The 21,018-nt window shown below is 51.9% G+C and overlaps 1 protein-coding gene across 4 annotated transcripts in view; it reads right to left on the reverse strand.

Annotated features, from left to right (window-relative positions):
* Positions 1-2,256: 2,256 nt before the first annotated feature.
* Positions 2,257-21,018, reverse strand: part of Gdpd5 (glycerophosphodiester phosphodiesterase domain containing 5) — a 78,380-nt gene continuing 59,618 nt past the window's right edge. For 3 of the 4 annotated variants that reach the window (XM_013350177.2, XM_026784384.1, XM_026784382.1), the window contains 12 exons: positions 16,328-16,426; positions 15,962-16,055; positions 15,465-15,610; positions 11,366-11,448; positions 9,938-10,088; positions 9,108-9,326; positions 8,480-8,637; positions 8,096-8,243; positions 6,634-6,716; positions 6,139-6,153; positions 4,305-4,417; positions 2,257-3,281 (listed from right to left, as the gene is read on the reverse strand). In XM_013350177.2, the coding sequence (XP_013205631.1) occupies positions 3,133-3,281; positions 4,305-4,417; positions 6,139-6,153; positions 6,634-6,716; positions 8,096-8,243; positions 8,480-8,637; positions 9,108-9,326; positions 9,938-10,088; positions 11,366-11,448; positions 15,465-15,610; positions 15,962-16,055; positions 16,328-16,426 (1,458 nt within the window). In that variant the 3' untranslated portion in view covers positions 2,257-3,132. The remainder of the gene's footprint in view (positions 3,282-4,304; positions 4,418-6,138; positions 6,154-6,633; positions 6,717-8,095; positions 8,244-8,479; positions 8,638-9,107; positions 9,327-9,937; positions 10,089-11,365; positions 11,449-15,464; positions 15,611-15,961; positions 16,056-16,327; positions 16,427-21,018) is intronic. The other variant, XM_026784383.1, reaches the window with a different exon arrangement.

The raw sequence follows: 21,018 nt of genomic DNA on the forward strand, positions 1-21,018 counted from the left end.
ATACATATGGGGTGTCTGCTTCAGGTTGATGGGGTGGTTGTCAGCATGTAGGTGTTCTAGAACCCATATGTGTGTACATTCATGGAACACAGTGACTGTGAAGTCCTGGGGTGCTTGGGCTATGTGGACATGTGAGTGACTACATGGCTTTGGATGGCACCAGGAATGTGGCTGTCACAGCTACGGATCCAGGTTTCCCTCCTGCCTCTTTGTGACCACTACATGTATGATCCCTGCTCAGCACAGCTGTCATTGTAAGCTTTTGCATAACCCATGTGTCTGTGACTGTTCATTTGCATGTCAGAGACTTGTGTGTGTGAGAGTATTATCATATGTGTGGACCTATGCTCATGCGTATGTGGCAAGGATCTCTCTCTGCTCTGTGTGTTGCATGTGGTCCTGTGACTGGAGGCGTGTGGGGCCAGTGAGATGGCTCAGCGGGTAACAGCACCACATGGTGGAAGGAGAGAACCTACTCACACATGCAATAGCACACAGGGGCCCACACAGTACACACATTCACATATACAAAATCAAAAGATAATCTAAGCCAGGTGGTGGTGGCACATGCCTTCAATCCCAGCACTCGGGAGGTAGACGCTAGGCGGATCTCTGTGAGTTCGAAGCCAGCCTGGTCGATAAGAGCTAGTTCCAGGACAGGCTCCAAAGCTACAGAGAAACCCTGTCTCAAAACACTATGTGTGTGTGTGTGTGTGTAATTTTGCCACTGTTATGACCCATAATGTAAATGTCTGTGTTTTTTGACGGTCTTAGGCAACCCCCGTGAAAGAGTCGTTTGACCATCAAAGGGGTTCGGACCTACAGATTGAGAACCACTGACCTCGTCCAAGATGGAGCAGGGGTCTAATCTCCCTTCTTTCCTTCAGGATGCATTCAAGGCCATGCAGATTCAGTGGGAGCCTCAAGAACTACAGACCTTCCCTGTTTCTACCCTGACCTTCCCCACAGAGGGCAGAAGGCAGAGCCCCAGAAACTGTGAGGTGGGAGAGGACATGGACACCAGTGTTCCCAGTACTGTGCTGACTTCCAGCTCAGGTACCCTTTCTCATGCTAAGCAGGGGGTGTGAGCCTGCTTCAGCCAGACCCACAGTCAAACCTCACCAAGGCAAGACATCTGCACTCAGGGCTTGTTCTGCAGGTCCAGGAGCTCAGATGCCTCCATGTCACCTTGAAGAACTTGCTAACCCCCGCTCTACAGCCTGTCTCAGATCTAGGACCTCCTGCTGTGACATTCCTAGCTGGTTACAAAAGGTGCAGGTGCAGAAGGCTGACGTGAGGGCCTGTCATCCCAGGCTGAACATGATGTCATGCCCTCCCAGGCTGGACGTGAGGTTCTGCTCTCCCAGGCTGGACGTGAGGTCATGCCCTTGCAGACTGGACGTGAGGGCCTGTCCTCCCAGGCTGGACATGAGGGCATGCCCTCTCATTCCCTCACTCCCAGCAGAGTTGGAGTTTTTTGATTTTGTTTTTGAGCCAGGTATGGTAGCACACACTTTTAACCCCAGCACTAGGGAGTCAGAAGAAGGGAGATATCGGTTCAATGCTAGCCTGGTCTACATAGTGAATTCCAGGACAGCCAAGACTATGTAGAGAGACCCTGCCTCAAAAAATACATTATTTTATGTATATGGGTGTTTCACCTGTGTGTGTATGACTGTACTGTGTGGTGGAAGCCAGTCAGACAGCTAGGAGCCACCATGTGGGTGTTGGGTATTGAAACCTGGTCCTCTGGAGGATTAGCCAATACTCTTTAACTATTGAGCCATCTCTTCAGTCCACTGGAGTTTATTTTTTCAGAAAGACATCTTGGGGGCTGGAGGGATGGATCAATAAAGTTAAGAGCACTGGCTGCTCCTCTAGCGGACCCAAGTTTGGTTCTCAGCACCCAGGAGATCCAATACACTCTTCTGGACTCTGAGAGTACCCACACGTACATACAAATAAATATTTTTTAAAATTTAAAAAGATAGTTTTAAAGGGACGTGCTACCACACCCTGGCAAGACATTTTAAGCACGAGTTAAGTAAGGGTGTGGATATTCTCAGAGTAGCCCTGGCTTTGCTTGTTCAAAGCTATGTGACCTTGGATGATCTTTTTGCTATACTGCCCCCCACGGAGGGGGGGGCATTCATTGGTTTTGTAATCCAGGGATGCTGAAGCTCCAGCATCACAACTGACCAAGGGAAGAGCTTGGATATTCAGTCATCTTCATTTTCATCTCTGAAATGGCTCTTCCTCAAACCCAGGGGCCAGCACCCAAACCCAAATCTGACAATTCAGAGACAGCACACATTAAGACGGCAGCTTTAATTGTCCTGGCCCATAGGTTCCCTCTCCTGTAGGCATTTCTGGCCAGACATCCATGCTTGACAGAGCTCACAGCGCTTTGCCCGGGTGGCCCATTGCTCTGCAGACACTGCTGTGGGACCCTGAGGTCATATCAGTCTGTTGACCATGTGGTCTTCAAGGCTTCTTCTGACCCAGAGGGCCTGTTGGACAATTGGGTGTGAGGCAGAACAACCCCGAACCTGTGATTCTGGACATCTCTAGCTACTTCTCGGGGACTCAGAGGCCAGTGGTGGAGCGAAGCTGGTTGGGAGGAACATGTCTCCACCATAGCCACTGGTTTTCCTCCTGAGATGAACTTCCTTGTGCTTTGAGATGGGTGTAGAGAGTAGAGCTGCCAGGCAGGGGTGAGGCCCAGCCCACATCCTCAAAGGCAGGATGAGAACAGAGTCTCTCATCTCACAGCATGGACAGATAAATAGACAGGAGTGGTCCCAGGGACACAGCCACATCCTCCACTTCCACGGGGCACACGGCAAACCTTCCAGGCTGGGAGGCCAAGGACGGCTGTGAGATGGACCAGGAGACTAGAACCATGCTTCCCGGATGAAAAGCCCCAGGCCTGCAGGGGCATCTGAGAGGCTAGAATCCTGGCCCACCTGGGCCTCAGTGGAGAGGTCATCCCCCAAGAGAGGCTGGAACTGACAAAGGAGCTTGGGGCATTCAAGTAGGCTGCGGAACCAGCTCCCCCCGCAGGCGCAGTTACTGTCAGCGCCTCTCTTCTAGATGCTACCTTAGGTACACGTCAGGCAGACAGATCTTCAGCTAATGGCCACCCCGGTCTGTGAGGGTCTTGGCACGGCTGCCACCGCCGCGAGGGTCCACGGGAGTGGCTGTGCTGTTGGCATAGGTGTCATAACTGTTGTCTGAGCACACGGAGAGCTCATCAGAGACCTCTACACCATCACTGATCTCTGTTGGACCAGAGGAGACAGGGTGTGAGTAGGGAAGATGGGCTCTGAGGACAGGGAGACAGGAGGGGAGGGAGGCGCGAAGAGGCAGATGTAATTATTGGATCCAGTTAGCCATGAACCCGTGGGCACTGAGCCTGCATTTAGGGGCCCCCTGGGTCCCTCCTGGGCCCTTAGTCCTGGTCCCTGGAACATCCTGCTGCAGAAAGCCATGACAACCTTAGGTGCTTTGTTACCCAGTGCTAACTTTCAGGCATTTGCACACACACACACACACACACACACACACACGGCATATGCACACACACAAGCATTTGCATACACAGGCTTCTCTCTGTTCAGTGACTTCCCTTCCTAGTGATCCCTCTTTTCCCTAACATCTGTCTCCCCATCTCTGGTATGTCGATCTAATAGATACCTCCTTGATTCCCCAGGCTGGACTTGTGGCCTCCTGTTTCACGCCAGCCTGGTTCATCCAGCCCCTATCACAGTCTGCAAGGGCAGGGACCTCTCCTTGTCCAGTAGACTGTCTGTAGTCTTGTTCTACACTAGCTGCTTTTGCTTTGTTTTGAGACAGGGCCTCAGGTAACTCAGCTCACCCTTTCTTGTCTCTGATCATTCCACAGGCTCCTCCAGCCATCCTCACATCCCAGTTACGTCACCACCCCAAACCTTCCTTGCTACCCCACGGAGCTCTGGGCACACTTCCTTGCCTTGGCTCTTCACCCAAGAGGTACAGTGATACCCAGTTTTGCACATTTTTGCAGCTGCCTTCATCATGGGAAGAGCAGCAGGGACTGGCAGCAGGGGACAGAATACAGCTGTCACTTATAGATGTCACATGTGAACTAAGGAGAAATGTAGGACCTTCAAACAGCCTATCACCGAGCCCCTGGATCTGGGGTTGTCCGACGTGTTTCTGTCCCTCAGTGCGTGCGTGGGTGTGAGCCTGAAAAGAGGCTATGTCCACCTGCCCTTCTGTGTTACATGTGAACTGTCTAATCCAGGGCCCATGCAGGCTGTCACCTGAGAAGATGAGCTTCTCTTTCATGATGCTGACATCCCGGCTGGTCCGACGTACGGCAGCGCTCAGCATGATCTGCTCTGGGTTATAACTCCGGATGCCACCCAGGCGCCACCTGCGGAGACGGCCCCGTGGGCATCAGGTCCCTCCCCAGGCTCCCTGGAGCAGACACCCTGCCCGCTTCCATAGCAAGAGACCCACAGCACAAATGGGGAAACTGAGGCCCAGCCAGGGCTTTCCTGCCCTTCTTTCTCCTTTCACTCATCAGCAATCTTGGCCCAGACAGGCAGTTTTATTAGCTATGCCCAGGCTTTCTTTGGGTGGGACAGTTGCGGGGTGGGGTGAGCTCAGCAGATGTGACTGATAACCCACTTTTATGAACACACCAGCCTCAGGAAACCCCAGCAGAGGCTTCCTGTAAACCCACCAAATGCAATGGGCTGAGAAAAGCCAGAAGGAGCCAAAGGGGACACCGAAGGGAGGTTTTGTTTAGGATTGGCCCTCACAGGTTCCCAGACAAGGATGTCAGAGGAACTTGGTATGGAATTTATCCAACTAGAAATAAGAGCCCCCGACTCCCCAGGAGACGCAACCTTGACGGGTGGTTGGGGGCAGTGAAGAGTCCATATGAAACTCACTGTGGGTTTCTAGACAGGGCTAGCACAGCAGAAATGGACAGACAGGGTGGCAGGACCGGGTAGACGGAGGTTGGGGAGCAAGAGGCAGGAGGGAAAGGCACTGTGCCTTGGCTGGGCCGGCTGCCTTGCCAATCCTCATGGGCAGTGCTTGTTCCTCAGGCTTCTTGTTAGGCCCCCAGTGCCAGCCTCAACGCCTGGTAGGTTGTCGTGTTGGATGAGTGTTTGTTGAATCAATGAATGAAAGAATGAGGCCCGTAGAGAAATGATCTTCCTTCCCCCTGCTTCACCTCCCAGGCTCCCTCTTCTCGCTCTGGCTATCCCTGACCCTCAGGAGACAATAACTCTGGGGCTCAGTACCACACCAGGTAATGCATGTGGACTTTGCAGGTGGGAAGAAGAGGTACGAGCTAAACTTCCTTTCAAGGGTTCAGTCTCATGGCCAGGTTCCAGCTTCTCCTGCATCCCAGCCTAGAAGCTGTTCAGCAGAGCTACCTGACCCAACACAGGTCCTAAGACACCTGACCATCCCTAACACCTAGGTCTCATCTTAGAAACTAATGTTAGAACCCACTGGGAAGAGGATCAGGCCAGGGTCTCTACAGCCAGGCACATCCAGGACAGGAAAGCAACTTGGGGGGGGGGGCGGTCTCCCTGGGGGAAAGGAGTGAGGGTGTGGGCCATAGACAGTGAAAAAGAGAAGGTGATGCAGAGAAACGGGGTGAGCCACTGGAAAGGAAGTCCAAGAGGCAGAAGCCAATGGAGCCAGACAAAAACAAAAATGGGGCTTTGCACAGGGCAGGTAGCAAAGGACCCCCTGAGTGCTGGACTTGGGGATGTGAGGACTCTCTCTCTCCCCAGAGGAGACACTCGGGTGCTGAGGGAAGCTGGGTCAGCACCTACCAAGGAAACACTGGTCCCCACCCTCAGCAGGGACCAAAAAGTACAGCACGGGCAGAAGAAATCCCAGCACGCAGGAGGCTGAGGCAGGAGGAACACCAGTCAGAGGACTTGGCTTCCACAGTGAGGCTCATCTCAAAGGGGAAAAGGAACTGGAAAGGAGAGAGCAGAAAGGAGGCGGGTGCGGGCGTGGAAAAGGGCCAGTGCTTCAGGCACGACAGCAGCTTTTCAGACAGACCTGGAAAGGGAGTGGCCAGAAATGGGGGGGAAGAGGAGCAGGAGGGGAACACACCAGAATTACCTGATCAAGTGATAGCTGTGAGATTGCCAGAGTGCAGCAGAGAGGGGGAGGGGAGAGAGGAGGGACATGCGCCATCAGAGCAGGGTGGGACAGAGAGAGAACGTCAGTCAAGAGCCAACCCCAGCCCCTTGGTGCCTGGTTGCCTAGGGCCCCAGGCTGGCCCAACATCGTCCCCTCCCCCACAACCCATTCCACCCATGGCAATCACATGCCAACTGTCTTAGGGGTATGGGGGGGTTCCAGCCGGCTGAATAGCACTCGGTCCTCCTAGGTTCGAACCCATGTCCTGGCTGACAGCGGGCAGACCGGCCACGGAGGGAGCAGCGTCCACCAGATGATACCACAGAGCAGATACCACACAGCAGATCGGGGAAAGGTTTGGCTCTGAGCCCCTGAGCTGGGTGCTCATCCTATAAGCCATCCAGCTCGTGCTGAGGGCGGGGCCTGGGCCTCGTTGAGGATAGGCTGGCTATGGACATGTTGGGGTCTACTCACTTCTGGAGAACAAAGATGCCAACGATGAGGCTGAAGGAGATCAGGTCGGCAGTGACCCACATGAGGCAGTACTCGTCTGGGGGCTGTGGAGAGAGGACCCAAGACCAGCCTCCAGTCAGAGCTCATCTAGACCGTGGGAGGAGGGCCGGGGGAGGAGCTTGAGGTTCCTCAATATTTTATTTTGTAAGTGTGGACTCTGGGCATGTTGTTCTACGTGTGTGTGTGTGTGTGTGTGTGTGTGTGTGTGTGTGTGTGGTGTATTCAGGGTATACGAGGTGTGTTGAGTCTCGAGTGTGTGTAAGCTTACAGGAGCTCAAAGCAAGAGACGAATGATTTAAAAAAAAAAAAAGAAACAAAACCAATGGTTCCTTTATTTGCAGGTAAGGTGTCATGTGCCTGGCAGTGGAGCTATGACCTTACAAATAGGTAAGGGGCGCCCGTGTGGGGTAGGAGGACGTTGATCACAGGGCCTGGAGAAAACAAAGGCCCCTGTGTGTCCCCTCAGCACCCTCAGCCTCAGACAGATGAGGGGCACTTTTTTCTTTTTCTTTTTAGAGACAGGGTTTCTCTGTAGGTTTGGAGCCTGTTCTGGAGCTAGCTCTTGTAGACCAGGCTGGCCTCGAACTCACAGAGATCCGCCTGCCTCTGCCTCCCGAGTGCTGGGATTAAAGGTGTGTGTCACCACCGCCCGGCAGAGGGGCACTTTTTGAAGTCCATCAACTCCTGAAATCTCTAACACGCACACTTCCGCAACCTGCCTGTGTGCTATTTCATGTCACCTTAGAGTGTTGGAGGTATTTAAGTACCATGGACAGGTAAGAACTGCAAAGTGGGCTCTTTCTGGCTTGGCAGGGGTCCCGATGAGTCAATTAGTCTAAAGCCCACAGCCCAGGCCTCCATAGCTTCCTGTCCATGACTGAGGCCCTCTTCAGGCCTTGCCCACACCTCTTTTTACCACCTGTCACCTAGCTCTGACTCACCAACACTACAGCCCTCTTAGCTATGAAGCCCTCCCTGTCTTTGCATCCTCAGGGACAGGGCAGGGGAGCTTCTGCCTCGCTCCTGGGGTTATCTCCAGGCCAGGGACAGGAGCTCAACTGGCCTCAGGAGCTCCATGACTGACCCCCACATACTTCTCATGTTCCTTTGAGTAGACCTGGCCTGTCCACAGCCTCTTTGTAGAACAACTTCCCTTTAGAACCGAATCTAACAAGCAGCCCATGACTCAGGGAGATGTCAACTTCTTGAGTGTTGGTTGCTGGGCAATGTGATCTTCCCATGGGTCAGGCCCAGGGTCCCCAGCCTTCAATGCAGACCTCAGAGGTTGTGACAATTCCATTCTGCTTTAGCCTATAGCTGCCCTCTCACCCCGATATACCATGAACGCCACCATCACAGGGGGAGAACCCTTGTAGTGACAGATAGCCCTAGGTGCCCTCAGGCCCCACAATCTTCAACTCACCATGATCCAGAGTGGAGAAGGCACCCGAGAAAGGGTATGGGTGTTGTCAGAAGTGACAGATGGAACCCCGGCACACCACAGCAGGGAGAAGAGCCACGGTGCGTTGACGGTGTAGAGGTTCACACTCAGGTTCCAGGATGCATAGTCCCTGGGCAGGGGGGCAGAGGCTGGTCAGCTGCCTTGCTGCCTGAGCTGGGAGAGCACCCCTAACAGACTGTCCCCCTCACGGTCACCCAGGAGGATGAGGTGTCTGTGTCCATGCTCACAGGACACAGTCTGCCCCTGTGTGTTCTACCCTGTGCCCACACGTGCTAGGTGGAGGATCAAACTGGGGGATACACAGTCCCTCCTCCAGGGGCACCTGGGGTGACGCAGGGCAGGCACCTGAGCTCCTGGTGGGACACCTGAGTGTAGCGAAGGTTCAGTTTCTGGATGTGACCTCTCCGTAGACTGGCGATGGCTTCTTTAGACCCGGATGTCTGCTGGAAGCCGGGAGCCATCTTCCGTACTAGAGGCCTCTGCCTGTTAGGCAGCCACATGACCTGCCGGTCGGAGACAGGGTGGTCAGGCCTCTCATTTCCAGACTTGGGGTGAGGGCCCTAGTCCTCCTAGATCCCTCAAGGGTCAAAGAGAGTCCTATCTACAGTAACAAAGCCCACAGTGAACAACTCAATCAGCTTCCCTGGTCAAGACAAGATGAGCAACCTCACCCTCCACCCTGACCACAGTCAACAGCATCTAGAGAACTATGCGTCACAGAGGGACCTCAGGATCCCAAAGTGTCACGCCTCAGTGACTTGGGACAAATTCCACAGACGTAACAGGGAACCCACTCTCCTCTGAGCGATTGAAAGCACTTGTTGGGACTCTTTCCTGTCCCCAGAATGGACCAGTCAGGAAAACAAGGTGCACACAGCCCTATTTTACAAACAGGGAAGCTGAGGTTTGGAGAGGGGCAGGTAGGTCTATCATGGTGCAGGGGGCTAAGCCAGTGTCACGGACAGGGCTTCACCTGGTGCTGTGGGAATCCTGAATGCAACACGGCCTCCAGCGTGATGTTGAGGAAGCTGCCACGGTACGGGTGATCACGGGGCGGGTCTCGCAGGTTGAGCAGCAGTGTGGCATTTCCCTTGGCGAGTTCCAGGAGCTCTGCCAGGCTGCAGATGGACTGATTCTGGATCTCCCTGTGGTCTGAGGGTGATAGGGAGCTGGCTGTCCAGAAGGGGTCAGTCTGGCAGAGACAGGGACACACACGGCTGTCACCAGCCCTTTGGAGCTTTCAAACACCTTCCTGGCGATAAAGCATGGAGAACCAGGACGGCCAGTCACTGTTGGTATGTTGGAGATTGATGGCTGTCGCCCAGTAGGGGTCTGAGGAATGCCTAACCTTCTCAATGGTCCCACCTGCTTCCTATGAGAACCCTTGGCTTGGAGTCAGTCCAGTGTGGTCTTGAGTCCATTATGTAGCCAAGGATGGCCTTGAACTCCTGATCATTTTTGCCTCCATTTCTAGTGCTGGGGTGACGCTACCCTACCAAGTTTATGAGCTGCTGATTGAACCCAGGGCTTGGTCCATGCTAGGCATGCACTCACCAACCGAGTTACACCCCTAGCCCTAGAGAAAGGGCTTCAACAATTAAGGATCAGCATCCTTGAGAGGGGAAGCCAACAGAACCAGAAACCCCTTAACAAGCAGTGATAGTCACAGGGTCTGGATGCAAGAGCCCAGAGGGGATTGCCGGCTAGCCTAGCTAGGGTCATCTGAGCTGATGGCCACCTGCCTCCTTCTTTAGGAGCCTTCCATGTTTCCCACGCCTAGGCAAGGCCCAGGTACAGGCAGACCTTGAGGAACCACTGGCCAGCGTTGAGCCTCTGTAGGACAGTCCAGTTGAGCATGGCAGCAGGCCTCCGGGCCAGCTCTGGAAACACCTGCTCCACGTTGGTGGTCCGCCTCAGGGTGGTGTCATGCAGGAGAAAGGGCACACCATCCAGGCTGCAGGAGAGAGTCACTGTCACTACCCATGCAGGGTGCCCACCTGCCCCCAATCGCAGACCTCCCTTCTCCCTACCCTCAAAGAACACAGCCATCCTGTTCCCACATCAGCTACAGAGTCCTCGCCTTTGTGGGGGACAGTACTGGACCAGTGGGAACCTCCAAAGGTTCAGGGACCAGTCCTTAGACTCTCCGTGAAGGTCGAGTGGGGAAGACAGTTGAGGGAGAGTGGGTCTGTTCCTTGTAGCAATGTTAGAAGGTAAGTACTGCCTCTCTTGATAATGGGGGAAACGGAGGCTAAGCAGGAAACACTTATCTCAAGGTCTGTGGCCACTAAGTGGTGAGACCTGGCCTCAAACCAAGCCCTCCCAGTGCTGTATCGATGACAGCGCCAGCACAGGTCCCCTTGACAAAGTTTACTTCCCTCATCCTCATCGTCCCACTAGGGCTGGACACAGTTCACAGAATGCCATAGTGTGGGACAACATAGGGCACCATGCTTCCCGCTCCCCAAGGCATTGTATCTGTCCTGCCAGAGAGGTATGATGCATACAATCTATGCTGTCCACTCTGGGAGTGGTGACTTCACATACATGGTGTAACTGTTTGTTGTACACCTGTGTGTATTTGGTGGCCCTACCTTCTCCTCTCCTCAGGGGGTAAGGAGATAGGTCGGTGTGGGTTTCCCCGTCATTTAAACAAACACATACGTTGTTTCTATGGATGGAAATGTGCACATCACTTCTGTATGGGCTCTTTTTGCTTTGTTTTTTTTTTTTTTGAGACAGGGTTTCTCCACTTAGCTCTGGCCGTCCTGGAACTCGATGTACAGATCTACAGACCACGCTGGCTTCGAACTCACAGAAATCCACCTGCCTCTGCCTCTCGAGTGCTGGGATTAAAGGTGTGGGTCACCACTGCCCGGCTTCTGTATGGTCTCGTAGCCAGCATTACTGTCATTGTATTCTCTGTACCTTGCTTCACCTAGCCAAGTGTTTGCACTCTGCCTGGCAGAGAAACACAGATCTAATTCTTTTTCTAATGTGTCTATGGCAGGGCTTCAGGTCCCCACACCTAAACCTGACCCGGATAGGAGTTTGTTCTTTATATTCTGAAGTCTGGCACCAAACTCATTTGTTGCCAGACTGTTGTGGTTCACTCAAGCCTCTGCCCCCTCATCGCTAAGGCAGGGACAGGAGGTTTTACCCAGAGACCCAAATGCAGATGCTGTGGGAAGGGAAGGAGGGGTTGCCACTGTCCTTCTCTGCAATGCCAACCTGATGGTGACGTCAGCTTGCAGCCCATACAGCTTCTGCTCCAGGGCCTTCCGGAAGGACATCAGTGTGTGTTCTGGAGCCAGCTGGAGAGGAAATGGTGGTGAGGACAGAGTTAGGGACCCTAATGACCCCTCCCCAGCCAGTGGGTGGTCATCACTGCTGGGAGGTCTGTTTCCCACCTGGCTCATTTGCTGTGGGAGTGGGAACCCTGGTACCCACACAGCTTTGTTAGGATATGTGTGCGTTCCAGGGGACCTGGGGACACAGGCGCAGTGTGCTGAGCACAGACCATGTGAAACCCAGACATAGCGGTACTACAAGCAGTAACTCTGACCACGTTACCCTTGCTGCATCGCAGGCACTGAGCAAGACTCTGAAAGCAAATGGCCTTTTGCACAGACCTGTGGCCCTGTGGCAGTCTCGGGCAGACAGAGACAGAGTGCCTAGTTCCTTCTGGATTAATCTCAGAGCCCAGTCCTGGTAAAGATGCAGGGACAGGGGAAGGAGAAGAGATGGGGTTTCTGTGGTGTGAGGAGTTTCTTCATTCATTCAGGAATGATAATATTCTCTCCATCTATACACTGATACATAGACTAAAACCCAGACATGCTTGATGCCCAACTTAATAGCCTGCAACCCTAATCACCCAGATCAGTTCCAGATACCATACTGCATGACACTGCATTGCAACCTTCTGCCTTGCAACCTGCAATTCTCCCTCCTAAGGACCCACCCCGTCTTCTGCCTACTGGGGATGTGGGCTCAATGTTCTCTGAGGGCATTTAGCTGGGGAGAGACAAAGTCTTTTTCCGAGTCCATGCTGAATAAATCGCCATGCCTCTTCCGACCACTAGGGGTCAGCACCAAACCAGAGACTGAATTTAGACTGGGCCGCTCTAAAGACAGGCAATCTTTTGAGAAGACCACATGAACACACACTTCGTGCGCCTGGACAGTCATTCACTGTGATATGGAGGGGGAGGGCACTGGCTGATAACTTCCTGTGTAGTTTGAAACAGGCAGAGGAGATGATGACTTGTGAACGTTCCTAACACGGTGTCGCCATTTTTGAGGTAATAGACGAACCACTTTGATGTGAGAATAATGTATTATGTGAGGATAAGACCCCGACCTGCAAATATGCATCATGATAATAAATAAAAATAAAAGCAGCCGGGTGGTGGTGGCGCACGCCTTTAATCCCAGCACTCGGGAGGCAGAGGCAGGCGGATCTCTGGGAGTTCGAGGCCAGCCTGGTCTACAAGAGCTAGTTCCAGGACAGGAACCAAAAGCTACGGAGAAACCCTGTCTCGAAAAATCAAAATAAATAAATAAATAAATAAATAAATAAATAAATAAATAAATAAAAAAAATAAATAAAAGCACAAAATGAAGACCCCCCTCCCCCCGCAACCAGGCATGGTGGCACACACCAGTAACCTCAGCACTCAGGAAGGTGAGACAGAGGTTTGTGAGTTCCAGGCTATTCTGGGCTGCTCCCTGAGCGCCCGTCTCCAAAATGAAACAACAGACAAAATAAGCAAGCCACCACAAGGATGCAAGCAGCCAAATGCACAGCTTGGGAGGCTGTCTAGTGATAGCTCTGTCAACAGATAAATAGCAGAAAGAAGAAGGGGTGTCACAGAGGAAGAGGCACCGTGGAGACATGTGTCAAGCAGATGGCTTGTGTGATGTCATCTAGAGCCTGATTTGAAGAAATCTGTACTACAAAAAGATATTTTGGGAGACAATAAAGGAAAAACTAAACTATGATATTAAGTCATGTTAAATAATTGCTAATCTGGGGCTGGAGAGATGGCTCTGAAGTTAAGAGCGCTGCAATTCCTGACAGTTGCTCTTCCAGAGGACTTGGTTTGATTCCCAGCACCCACGTGGCAGATCACACACAATCCCGTCCAGTCCCAGGGGATCCGACACCCTTTTCAGACAAAACAAACATACACATAAAAATGGAAATACTTTAAAAATTGTTAATTTGGTGGGGTGTTATAGCTCTCATTATACAAAAACAACCATACACATAAAAATGAAAATAAGTACTTTAAAAATTGCTAATTTGGCCGGGCGATGGTGGTGCACGCCTTTAATCCCAGCGCTTGGGAGGCAGAGGCAGGCGGATCTCTGTGAGTTCGAGACCAGCCTGGTTTACAAGAGCTAGTTCCAGGACAGGCTCCAAAACCACTGAGAAACCCTGTCTCGAAAAACCAAAAAAAAAAATTGCTAATTTGGTGGGGGTGTTTTCATTATGTAAATGTATATGTGTGTGTGTATGTGTGTACATGTGTGTGCATGCACACGCCAGTGTGTACATGTAGAAGTCACAGGACAGCTTTATAGAGTGAGCCCTCTTCTTCTATCTTTATGTGGGTTCCAGGGGTTGAACTCAGATGCCAGGCTTTCACGACAACTGCTTTTCCAAACTGCAGAGCCATTCCGCCCCAGCCTGCTGTTTGTCTTTAAGTACTTATATTCTGGGCATGGTGGCTTACACCTGTAATCCCAGCACTCGGGAGGCAGAGGCAGGGAGATTGGTAGTAGTTTAAACCCAGCTTGTCTCAAACAAGTAGATCAAACCAAAACAGAAAGTCCTTTTGTGTTGGAGATACACCCTAAAGCATATATAGATGATCCAGTCTGATATCTAGGGTTTGCCTCACTACAGCAGAAAAACAAAAAAACAAAAACAGGAGACCAGAGAGGCAGGAACAGCACGCTGTCATAACGCATGGAAGGTGGTAATGGAGTCACCGTCACATGGTACAGCGTAGTATTTTTCCACTTGGTGTATATCTTAATTTTCTTTTTGTACTGAGACTGCCTTGCTTCCTCTTCCCCTGTCCTGCAGGGGCTGGACCCACCTGGGAAGGTTGGGTTTTAACTTCTCTTCACAGTTAGCAATGGCCCAAACTGGGGCTCAAAGGGGCTGGTGACCCCCACAACACACAATTCCATCCGGTCCTAGGGGATCTGACACCCTTTTCAGGCAAAACAACAATTCACATAAAAATGAAAATAAGTACTTTAAAAACTGTTAATTTGATGGGGGTATTATAGTTATGTGAATCTCTGGTCAGATTCCATTGGCTATCCCTAGGAGGTACCAGGCTCAGCGCCAGCATGGGGTTCAATGGGAGGGTCCAGATCAGAAGCACAGGCTCTGAGTGTTTCTAGGAAACAATGTCTGAACCACGGGAGGGCTTTTAGGTGGGGTTGCAGACCCAGCAGACAGGTTTTGTGGTGTGTGTGTGTGTGTGTGTGTATGTGTGTGTGTGTGTGTGTATATATGTGTACGCATGAGTGTGTAGTGGCCAGAGGTTGATGCTGGTATCTTCTTCTATTGCCCTCCACCTTATTATACACTGAGCTGGGGTCTCCTCCCTGAACCTAGAACTCACGTATTGAGCCCAGCTGCCTGGAGTCCTGACTCTACCCTGGAACGCTGAGATGGTGAAGCCATGCCTCTATTGCAAGCCCCAGGAACCACCATGACTCTGAAGACTCTGTCTATCTCAATTCTCCTATGGGGCGCTTGGCACCTCAGTGGTGCGTCCCGGCACTGATCTGGACTTTGTCCCTTCCTCCCTCTTGAGTCAACTGTCTTCCCTTAAGTAGTTTAGAACTGGGATCTTCTGTCTCAGACCTGGCCTTAGCCCCAAGGTCACTTGCTTACAGCTCTTCTGGGCTCCGTAGGCCAAGGGCTGGCAGTGTAAGGTGAGAGGCTAAAACCCTCTGGTGTCTCTAAGACTTCTGATAAGTACCTGACTTTCCTTTTTCATTTTTCTTTTTTTTTTCTTTTTTTTTGAGATGGAGGTTTCTCTGGAGCTTTGGAACCCATCCTGGAAACTAGCTCTTGTAGACCAGGCTGACACATTTGACTTTTCTAGCAGAAGCCTTTTGGGATCTCTTCGGGATCCACGCCCACTCAGGGTCCCAAGCCTTCTCCTTAGCCCTTCCCACACACTCTCGAGGGGGCATCATGCAGCCCTCTTGCTCTGTGATCACAGACATTGCATTCATCCCCCACAGGATCCTCCCCTGCAATGGCTGCTGCCCAGTCCCACCCTTTGGGGGCACTCACCATGGGAGCGCCCCGATGGCCGATGAGGGCCGGCTTGGGACCCAGGTCCTTTTTCTCCATGATGCAGGGAGAAGAGATGGTGAGGGGGATCAGGTAGAGGGTGAAGACCACGGCAAAGAAGGTACAAAGGACGGTGACCTGAGAGGCTGCAGACACAGGCGGTGGGGACTTCCGGTGAGTCACCTGTGCAACCCTCACCAGCCCCAACCAGGCCTAGTTGGCCAGACTGGAATGCAGAACTTGAAGCTCTTGAGAGGAAGTGAACCCCATCTACGACGTATGCACACGTGTACCCACAGACATGGGGACCTGGTGGAGGAATCTGGAGCCACTTTCGGGAGCGTCTATGAACCATATAGAGCTGGCCCCCATGCTGAGCACAAAGGCCTCACCTCATGCCCAGGCCACCCAGGTAGCGTCCCAGTAGGGACAACCTAAACAGGCCTTGGTGTTTGTGAAGGTCAGGATGGGGGGGACCCTCTTCAGGGCATACTCACAGGACCGCTCCGCACGGGCGAACTGTCCTGCTACAATCCAGGAGAGGGCAGTGATGGCCATCAGGGCCCCTATGTGCAGGAACGGCGCTGTGCCCTGTGTGTGAGGAGAGGCAGGAGGGACCGGGGACTCAAAGACAGGTCCAGACTCTCAGGCCACCAGCATGCTGCTGACTGTCTCTCCCTACAAGACAGGCAATCCTGTCTGCATTTGTCGGCTGAGGGAGGACTCTGGGAATTCTGCTATGGGGAAACCCCTCCCTGCTCCTCGCTGAGCCTTGGTGTGGAGAAACAAAGAGTGGAGAAGGCGCTGCCCCTTGCAAGGGTCCTGGGGAAGCAACGTCCCTGTTCCTAACCCGCCTCACTCACCTGCAGAGAGATCAGCAGCACCTCCCATTCGCCTTCCCACAGCTGAGCCACGGCTGACACGGCCACCACCGTGGAGGCCAGGATGACTACCAGCACCATCTGGAAAAGGGAGGTACCAGACGGGAGGGTCACGGCAGGACTGAGGGAACTTGTGTTTGGGGGAGGAGAGGAGGAGAGGAAGAGAAAGAAAACAGAAGTGCACACAGGCCAGTGATGGCGCACGCCTTTAATCCTAGCGCTCGGAAAGCAGAGGCAGGCGGATCTCTGAGTTCGAGATCAGCCTGGTCTACAGGAGTGCATTCTAGGACAGTCAGGGCTACATGGAGAAACCCTGTCTCAGAAAAACCCAAAACCAAAACCAACAACAAAAACCAAAAGACGTTCACACGGAGCAAGGAAGAGGAAGGAAGGAGAGAGCCTAAGATGGGCTGAAGGCAGCAGGGGTAACGAGAGAAGAGTTCTGCAGGGAGGGGGCTGGGATCAGAGGAGGGGGCATCCCAGCAAGAGCAGATGCTAAAGCAGGGCTCTGCTCCTGGTGTTGTCTGCTACACGGGCTGCCTGAGTCTCCTGCATCTGGCTGTGTTCTTCTTGACGCAAGATCTTAGGTAGCCTTGAACTCCTGATCCTCCTGCTGCCACTTCCCTAGGCTAGGATTGCAGGTTTGCACCACCACATTTATGCTTTGCTGGAGACTGAGCCCAGGGTCTTGTGCACGCCAGGTATGTGCAAACTGCCAACCGAGCTACATCCCCAGCCGGCTTCTAATATGTTCCACAGGAAGTGGGGTGCACAGCTGTCACGAGCACATCGAGGTACCTTCAGGGATAGAGATCTGTGGTGACAGACAGCTCCCGAAATCCCACACTAAGCAAGACTAAGCTAGGGTTCCTTGCTTCCGTCCTCTCTGGAGCCCTGGAACTCTTCACGGTTCCCCGGCTCCTGTCTGTGGCCACAGGAGACAGCAGGAGCCTCTGATGAGCACGTTATGAAGACATCTTATTACAATAGGGGCCGCCAGTGGAAGTTCTTGCAATAAAAATGATTCCCCATAATCCTGATACAATTAAAATTTCATCACTGTTTTTACAGCTGCTGCTACATTACCCATCATGCTTGACAGCATAGTTGGACGTTCAGAGAGGGAATTTCCTCCCCATGGTGTCCTTCGGTCACAGGAATAACATAGGCTCGCATCATGACCCATCCCAAACCTTGCCCAGGAGTACCTGGAGGCCTGGAGTAGACCTGAACTCAGCCTTGGCATTTCTGCTGTTTTTAGCTACGATAGCAACAAGGAAACTCATTCATTCATTCATTCATTCATTCATTCATGCATCCACTCATTCAATGCAAGTGCTGAGACCCAAGAATCCAGCCCTGTTGATTGACCTCTTTTAAATTTATTTATTTATTTATTTATTTATTTATTTATTTATTTATTTATTTATTTATTTATTTATTTATTATGTGTACAGCATTCCCTCCATGTGTGCCTGCAAGCCAGAAGGGGGCGCCAGGTCTCATTATAGATGGCCGTGAGCCACCACCATGCGGTTGCTGGGAATTGAACTCAGGACTCCCGGAAGAGCAATCAGTGCTCTTAACCACTGAGCCATCTCTCCAGCCCCTTGATTGACCTCTTGGCAGGTCCCTACACCTGGGTCACACTCCTGGCTCTGTGGCATTGGAGGAGGGTAACAATTTCAGGGAACTTCTCTGAGCTGGACGGGGACGGGAGGACATTATGGGGACATAAAAGAGAACATGCAAGCCAAGTACTTTGTACAGTAGCTACCACAAAGAGGAAATGCGTATTCGGTGTGAGTGCCACCACTCTGAGTAATTGTCACCGAAACGGGGTAACAGAGAGGAACAAACGAAGTAACGAAGTATCCGGGAAAGCGCCCGTCACGTACAGTAAGCACCCCGAGAACCGCTGCTTGGCACTATGACGACAGACACGGCAGCGGCGTCTGGCATACAGGAAGTTCTCAAACGTGCCGTTCTAGGGAGCAGCTGGAAGGACAGAAGCTAGCTGCATGGAAGAAATGTCACATGCACCAGCTGCTGGAGAACAGCCTGAATGCAGTCAGTGCTGCCGGGTGTCCATGGGGCCCAGCAGGCACCAGCCCGGCTCAGCCACACCCGTGGGCAGGCAGAGTCTGGGCTTCGGCCTGGGTGGTTGATAGAGCCCTCCGGGGAACCAGCCTTGGACTACGGCCCCCGGCCCCTGGGGGTTGAGGAATTAGCATTAGCACCACGGAGTAGAAGCAGCTAGTGCTCAGCGTACACCACCACAGCTAGGGAAGCTGTGACAACACCCGTCAGAAAAGGCCTCTGAGACAGCTCTGGGTGGTGACTGGGCATGAAGGTCATCTCACAAAGCAGCTCCCCCACCCCCCATCTTGACTTCCCTCACCCTCAGGCCCCTAAACTTCTCCTGGGGATCCCTCACAGGCCTGAGTTCTGGGCCACAGGACTCACTGGGTTAGATGCCCCCGTCCCTGCCCATTCCTAAGTCCTTCCCCCCTCCCCTCCCGGGGACTCAGGGGAACCAGGGACTCTAAACACAGACCAGGATTAAAATGTCCCATAAAACTGTCATCTTCAAAGCAATATGACCTTGGCATAAAACTAGAGAAATAAATGAGAGCCAAGTTCAGAAAGAGTTCTGAATGCATTAAAGGAATGTAACAGCATCTCAGATTGGAGGCTGGGGGAGCATTGTGCTGGGGACACTGGGAAGCATCTCCAGGGAGCTTGACAAGATCACACTAGGACCCAAAATAACTTCCAAAAGATTAACAGACATTTAAATGTCAAAAAAGCAACGCTATGTAATTACCCAGTGATATCATAGAAAGATCCCCATAACATTTCAGAGTGAGAAGGAGCCTTCTAAGTCTGACCCAACACCCAAGGGGCACCAAAAGAGATGACAGAGTCAAGTTTTTGCTATTGTTGTTGGTGGTGGGTTTTTTTTTGTTGTTGTTGTTTGTTTGGTTGACTGGTTGGTTGGTTTTGGGTTTTTGAGACAGGGTTTCTCTGTGTAGCTCTGGAGCCTGTCCTAGAACTCACTCTGTAGACCAGGCCGGCCTTGAACTCACAGAGATCCTCCTGCCTCTGCCTCTCGAGTGCTGGGATTAAAGATGTGCACCACCACTGCCTGGTTTGGTGTTTTTTTTTTTTTTTTTTTTTTAAATTTTCGAGACAGGGTTTCTCCGTAGCTTTTGGTTCCTGTCCTGGAACTAGCTCTTCTAGACCAGGCTGGCCTCAAACTCACAGAGATCAGCCTGCCTCTGCCTCCCGAGTGCTGGGATTAAAGGCGTGCACCACCACCGCCTGGCTTGTTTTCTTTTTTAATTAATTTATTTATTATGTATACACGTATATGCCCACAGGCCAGAAGAGGGCACCAGATCTCATTACAGATGGTTGTGAACCACCATGTGGTTGCTGGAATTGAACTCAGGATCTTTGGAAGAGCAGGCAATGCTCTTAACCACTGAGCCATCTCTCCAGCCCCCGGCTTGTTTTTGTTTTTTGAGACAGATTTCTCTGTGTAACAGCCCTGACTGTCCTGGTACTCGCTCTATAGACCAGGCTGGCCTCAAACTCCCACAGATCCACCTGCCTCTGCCTCCCAAATTCTGGGATTAAAGGTGTGTACCTCCTCACCCAGCCAGATTCAAGTCTTTTTTTTTTAATTATAAAAAGAAATCCCCTGGCACAAATACCATAAACAAAGCCAAAAGATGAATGACAAACTGGGAAAAATCTAAATTATCTGTATTTCATCAGTCAAAGGGTCAATTCTTCGGATCTACAAGGAACTCTGTAAAAATTAGCAAGCAGATAAAACCCCAGTGACCCAGGTCTGTGAAACACCGAGTCTCACTGAGCAGAGGGGAAACACAGCCTGCAACCTTGCAGACAGACAATGGCCAAGGAATCAGCCCGCTGTCCCATCCATTTATTGCCTACAGGGCATGGGTTGGCTCCGTGTGGCAAAGAGGGCATTTGGCAAGATCAAGATTCTGAAAGTAGCCAGGCAGTGGTGGCGCACGCCTTTAATCCCAGCACTCGGGAGGCAGAGGCAGGAGGATCTCTGTGAGTTCGAAGCCAGCCTGGTCTACAGAGTGAGTTCTAAGAGGCTACCTAGTGAGATGCAGTCTCAAAATAACAACAAAAGAAAAGATAAAAAGGAAAATATATGATATTATTTTCTCACAGATCACAGCCCTGGGAAAAGATTGAAAACCACTGGGCGTTAACAGAAGCCGTAGAGATCCCTAGAGAATCCCTAGAGGTCCCTAGAGAATGGGGGACAAGAACAAGTGTTAGGAATTGATGAGAGTGGCCTTCCTGCATCCAAGAAGGGCTCCTCACTTTCTAAAGAGGGGGCAAGGGTGAGGTGAACTGTGTGTGTAGGAGCGAACAGAGGGGCACTGCAGAGATAGTACAGCACTTAAGAGCACCAACTGCCCTTGCCAAGGACCAGGGCTTACTTCCCAACACTCACAGGGCAGTTCATAAGTCTGTAATTTCAGTTCCAGGGACTCTGACGCCCTCTTCTGGCCTCTGCAAGCACTGCATACATGTGGTATATAAACGCAGGCAAAACACCTGTGCTCATAAAATAAAAATCCATTTAAAGCAAAAGGGGCATCAGTGAAATGGCTCAGTGGTAA

Source organism: Microtus ochrogaster, chromosome 22 (genome assembly GCF_000317375.1).
Source record: "Microtus ochrogaster isolate Prairie Vole_2 chromosome 22, MicOch1.0, whole genome shotgun sequence".
In the NCBI taxonomy this organism is placed as follows: Eukaryota; Metazoa; Chordata; class Mammalia; order Rodentia; family Cricetidae; genus Microtus; species Microtus ochrogaster.